General features: G+C 48.1%; 1 protein-coding gene across 2 annotated transcripts in view; it reads right to left on the bottom strand.

Annotated features, from left to right (window-relative positions):
• Positions 1-204: 204 nt before the first annotated feature.
• PKN3 (protein kinase N3) overlaps positions 205-6,000 on the bottom strand; it is a 129,933-nt gene continuing 124,137 nt past the window's right edge. For both annotated transcript variants that reach the window (XM_082263794.1, XM_082263795.1), the window contains exons 19-21: positions 5,387-5,494; positions 3,802-3,882; positions 205-796 (exon numbers count right to left, since the gene is read on the bottom strand). In XM_082263794.1, coding sequence (XP_082119920.1) covers positions 584-796; positions 3,802-3,882; positions 5,387-5,494 — 402 coding nt within the window. In that variant the 3' untranslated portion in view covers positions 205-583. The remainder of the gene's footprint in view (positions 797-3,801; positions 3,883-5,386; positions 5,495-6,000) is intronic.

Below are 6,000 nucleotides of genomic sequence, written 5' to 3'. Positions count from 1 at the left end.
CTTCTTCTACTGCATGGTAAATAACTGGCACCATTGTAGATTTGAAAGCAAACTTGTCAAAAAGAGAAATACTGGGGCTGCCAGTGCTCATCAGGAAATGCCTGGATTAATGCTAAACCACTAGTTTAAGTACGGGGTGGCCTACAGGGAACGCATTTCCTTCAGGAAAGCATGGGTTTTGCAGCAGTTTTTTTTTTTTTTTTTAAACATCCCGATGACTGGTGTTTCTTCAGCAGGCGTCGCGCTATAGCAAGGAGAGAGGCGGTCACTGTTGAAAATCCAAATAAAATATTTACAGTGCACTAGAGCGCTCTTCAACCAGCCAAGACGAGTAACACTTCCTTGTGTAGTATTATGTGAAGACATCCCAGAGCAGAGGTAGTAAGTGCCGGAATTTCCAGGATGTATGAAAGTCTCCCCGGGACACGACTGTGCTTTGTTCATCTCAGCATATTCACGTGAACAGATCCATTACATGTAAAATCCCAGACAAGAAAACACTGAAAGCCAAGGAGAAAGCTTCAGAACGCCGAATAATTTTACTTAACTTTCGCTGGGCTCTCAATGGAATCTTCACTATTTTCTATTGTGCAAGAAGTAAATCAGAGACAAAGTCAAAGTCTTGGAAAAGGATCTGATCGATGGCGGTCACAGGCCGTGGATCGTCAGATGGAGACAGTATAGGTTTCTGTCCAGTGAATTCTTCATCAAAATTCCTCACATCGTAATGGTCCTTTAGGGATGGGACGAAGGGTGGCTGCAGCTTTCGTGCATAAAGTGCTTCCCAATCCATCTCCTGTAATAAATAGAGGTCTCAGTTGTAAGAAAACTTTTTGCTTTAATGTAAAAAAAAAAAAAAAATCAAAATATGTAAACTGGCTACTGAAACAATTGCAAGTCGTCTCTTAGGCCCCTTTCACACATACGGACCGTTTGTCCGTTTTTCATCCATCCATTGATGGATGAAAAAAAAGGACATCTATGCATTCCTATGGAAAAACAGATGTAAGGGGATGATCGTCCATTTACATCCATTTTTTTGATCTGTTTTTTTTTTTTTTTTTAGCAGATTGGATGAAAAATGGAGTCCATTCTGCTCAGCGGGGATCAATCTGCCGATTCCCACTGAGCAGGTGGATGACAGCTCCGTCTCTGCTCTGTGTGCGGAGACGGAGCTGTCAGATCCCCGCTGTCCTCTATGGGGAGATTGGATGATAAGGGACCACCTGTCCGTTCTCAACCGATCCCATCCTCCAGACGGATGGAAAATAGGGTTTTCATCCATTCGGATTTTCCGGACAGGATCGGATCGGATAGCAGCGGGTGTCAGTGGACATGTCTCCACTGACACCCGCTGCCCCATAGGGATGCATGGAGCATCCGATCAGGTCCACCTGAAAAACAGAGGCGGATCGGATCACTCGTGTGAAAGGGGTCTTAGGCTGCTTTCACGCTGCTCCGTTGCAAAAAATGCAGTAGAAACAAATATGCATTTTTGCTGCATTTCCATTCAATTTTCCATTGAACGTGTTTTTTTTTTTTTTTTCCAACGTTTATGCGTTTTACATTTATTTCAATGGGAAGTTACTATTTTTGTTTTTTTCTTTTTTACCACACCAAACATGCATCAAAAATACAATAAAAATACTTTTAAAAACACATCTAACTGGCAGGAAGAGTTCACTATAGGATTTCAAACCATAGGCTTTAATGGTCATGCATTTTTCTTCTGCTTTTGGTAAGGCAAAAAACTGATCAGTGTAATACGGCTCCTAACCTTGTTGAAACAAACAAAAAAAAAAGGCTTAAAAAGAATAAGTGACTAAATAAGTAAGTAGAGTGACTTACCTCTGCTCCTTCCCTCTTCTTGCTAAACCCTGGCCAAGGTTAAAAAAAATATAAAACACAATACAAGCAGATAATGTCTAGTGGGGAGTTCAGAATTGGACCCAAATGATGCAGTGCAAGTCTGCCAACCATTTACAATGAGTAATAAGAACTACAATCCCATCCCTGATTTTGTGGTGTACTTCATTATTTTGCTATGTAGCTACTTAAGGCGGAGTTTCACCAAAAAGTGGACGCTCCACCTATCTGCTCCCCAGTGCCACATTTGGAACTTTTCGGGGGGGGGGTACCTGTTTTTGACAGGTACTCATCCCCACTTCTGTGAGACCCCGCCACAGTGAGATCCCTCAGAAGTTCGGCCCCCTCCTCCTTCCTCCACCGCGCCAGTTAGAAAGCACAGTGTGCTTCACACATGCGCAGTAGGGAACCAGCTGTGAAGCCAAAGGCACTGCAGGTTTCCCTTACAAGGAATGGGGGTGGCAGGACCCGAGAGCCGATCCGAAAATTAGCTGGAGTGCAGACATTGTGGGATCCCTGGACACAGGGGCGTAACTACAGGGGGTGCAGGGGTTGCAGTTGCAACTGGGCCCCATGCTCCAGGGGGCCTGTGCGGCTCCCCTGTACACCTGGATAGGAGGGGTGGTGGGGGCAGCATGTAGAAAAATCACTGTCCTTCTTTTTCCTCCTGTAGCTGCAGGAGAAAAATGGAGGAGATTGGTTCCTCTGTATGCTGCCCCCACCACTCCTCCTATCCAGTCCACTTGTGTTCTTCTGTCTCTGGGCCCCTGTGTGCTTCCCTGGTCCCCCCCTACTGTGCTAACCCCCCCACTGTGCTCCATTCCCTCTCCTGCTGGCTGCTGCAGGGGATGTGTCACAATAGAGAACCAGGAAGAGGTTGGTAAATATGTAATTTACGAGCTCCTTCCTTTTCTGAATGGACAAAGTCATAGTCAGTGACATTGTAAAAAAAATAAAATAAAATGATAAAAAAATAATACAATTAAAATACCAAAAAATAAAAACTACTGACTCCAGTCGGTGAACTTCCAGGATTGCAAAGGTCACACTTGCAACTGTGCCCTGGCATTCCACCACCGTGGGGAGGCCCCAAGATGGCAGGAAGGGGGCCCACTGCAGAACTTGTGAAAGGGTCCCGCTGCGGGACCGTAATACAGGGCCCCGCAACAAGAGTAAAGGATCAGAGGGAAGAGCCCCAGACTTGAAGAGAAGGGCCCCGGCCAGGGGTCTGGGGGGCCCTTCATGGTTTCTTGCCCCGGGGCCCTGAAGGTTCTAGTTACGCCTCTGCCTGGACAGGTAGGTGTCCTAATATTAAAAGTCAGCAGTTACAGTATGGGGGCAGAACTCCGCTTTAGGACTACGCTGGTGGTGGTAGGGTGATAATGGGCACTTTGAAGTAGTTCCTGTTATCAAAAACAGAAAAGTACCATTTCCAGACTGTGGGTGGGTTGTCCAGCTGCATGTGCACAGGGCCCAACATGTCTCACTCCAAAGAAATACACGCCATACTACCGCAACTTACCGTTGTAAAGGCCCTCTATGATTATGCTCTATACCAGGGCTGCTGGAATGAGAACGTTTAACTGAGGAAAAATGCTGCAGTAGTGTGGCCTGTATCTGCCATTTTTTGTTATCAAACACACATAATTCCCAGCATGTTAGGACTAGTGGGATTTATTCCACTTTTTGTGGCAGTTGCATATTGCCTGTGCCCATTCTGTCTGTCCAGTTGCAGGAGAAGTTGTACCAGGCCCCGGAAATACAGAGGCTGAGTCTACATCAACTCATCCCTTGCCAGTCTATAACCAAGTGTAGCCACTGTGCTGCATCAGCAGTGCCATCTATTAATCATACAATATAAATCCTTGCCATGTAAAAGATTGCAGATCTATAAAAACGTACATACTTAGAGAAGACGACGACATTTAGTAATACCTGATAGAAAGGCTGGACCTTTATTTCTTCTGCATCCCCAACTCCAGCCCCCAAGCGGCGCTCCGGTGTTTTCCGCAGCAACTAGATATGTAAAATGAAGACAAAGTATGATTTGGCTGCCTATCTTTCTACTCTGCACGGGTTACAAAACGGTTTAATGTGGTCTTATCAGAGAGCCTTTTACATCACAGGAGGGGCACTCATGGCATCTCAAAAAATAGTGCTGGTTCAAAGATTGACACCCTAGGTGGAACCTCATTTTGCCCCCCCCCCCCTTGTTTGAGTGGCAGCGGTGGTGGTGGGATAGGATGGGTGGCATCAATGGCAGTGGTGGTGATGTAATGAATGGCAGCTGTAGTGGTGGAGGTGATGGGATAGAATAGGATGAGTCACAGCGGGGATGGGATAGGATGAGTGGCAGCGGGGAGGGGATAGGATAGGATGAGTGGCAGCGGGGATGGGGTAGGATAGGATGAGTGGCAGCGGGGATGGGGTAGGATAGGATGAGTGGCAGCGGGGATGGGGTAGGATGAGGGGCAGTGGGGATAGGATAGGATGAGGGGCAGTGGGGATGGGATGGGATAGGATGATAGGATGAGGGGCAGTGGGGATGGGATAGGATAGGATGAGGGGCAGTGGGGATAGGATAATATGAGGGGCAGCGGGGATGGGATAGGATAGGATAGGATGAGTGGCAGCGGGGATGGGATGGGATAGGATGAGTGGCAGCTGGGAGGGGAAGGGGATAGGATAGGATGAGTGGCAGCGGGGAGGGGATGGGATAGGATAGGATAGGATGAGTGGCAGCGGGGAGGGGATGGGATAGGATAGGATGAGGGGCAGCGGGGATGGGATAGGATAGGATAAGGGGCAGCGGGGATGGGATAGGATAGGATAAGGGGCAGTGGGGATGGGATGGGGATGGGATAGGATGAGGGGCAGCGGGGATGGGATGGGGATGGGATAGGATGAGGGGCAGCGGGGATGGGATGGGATAGGATGAGGGGCAGCGGGGATGGGATGGGATAGGATAGGATGAGTGGCAGTGGGGATGGGATAGGACAGGATGAGTGGCAGCAGGGATGGGATAGGATAGGATGAGGGGCAGCGGGGATGGGATAGGAAAGGATAAGGGGCAGCGGGGATGGGATGGGATGAGGGGCAGCGGGGATAGGATAGGATGAGTGGCAGCGGGGATAGGATAAGGGGCAGCGGGGATGGGATAGGATAGGATGAGGGGCAGCGGGGATGGGATAGGATAGGATGAGGGGCAGCGGGGATGGGATAGGATAGGATGAGGGGCAGCGGGGATAGGATAGGATGAGGGGCAGCGGGAATGGGATAGGATAGGATGAGGGGCAGCGGGGATGGGATGGGATGGGATGAGGGGCAGCGGGGATGGGATAGCAGAGGATGAGTCCTTTCTTGTGCTCATAGCAATCTTCATCAAACCAGATCAACCAAGCTGCAATAACATTTGCACTAGAAAACTGAAAAAAAAAAAAAAATAATAATAATCTGGCATTTCCGGTCACAGCACGTTGGTAGATACACCCCAATTTTTCGATTGGAGGTCATAACTTACCTTCCGTACAAGCTTGATTGCTTCATTAGAGAGGAAGCGTGGATAACGCACTTCTTCATTCACAATGCTGTCAAACACCTCCTCTTCATCATCACCGGGGAACGGACACTGGAAGAAGAGACTGGTAAAGGATTCTGTTGGGTTTGTTACTTCAGGTCTAGTAAATAAAGGTGGAGGAGCACTGGAACTGCCATGTGTCTCTTTAACTACTTTTCTAGCAGGGCTTTTTTTTTTGTTGTTCCTGCCCACATTAAAATCAGATTTTTTTAAAAATAATTACTTTAAAATCCAAACAATTATATATTCTGCAAGCAAGTGCCCTGTGGAAGAAAATGGTGGCAGTTGCCAAGTTTACACTAGGGATCGACCGATTATCGGCAAAGCCGATATATCGAGGGCCGATATGCACTTTCCCCGATAGATCGGAATCGGCCCCAGAAGTTACCGATATTGCCAATATTTTTGTGACGGCATTCTGCATTCTTAGGCCGCCTCCCTCGCCTTGGACAGCCTCGTCTGGAGTCGGGACTAGTCTCGCGGGAGTGTATCACAGCCATACACCCACCCACAGCAGCCCTGCGCCAGCCAGCCACAGGCAATATACCAGTCAGCCG

This window comes from Pelophylax lessonae (genome assembly GCF_965119305.1).
Source record: "Pelophylax lessonae genome assembly, chromosome: 7".
NCBI classification, from domain to species: Eukaryota; Metazoa; Chordata; class Amphibia; order Anura; family Ranidae; genus Pelophylax; species Pelophylax lessonae.
This window is presented reverse-complemented; position numbering and strand designations above follow the sequence as displayed.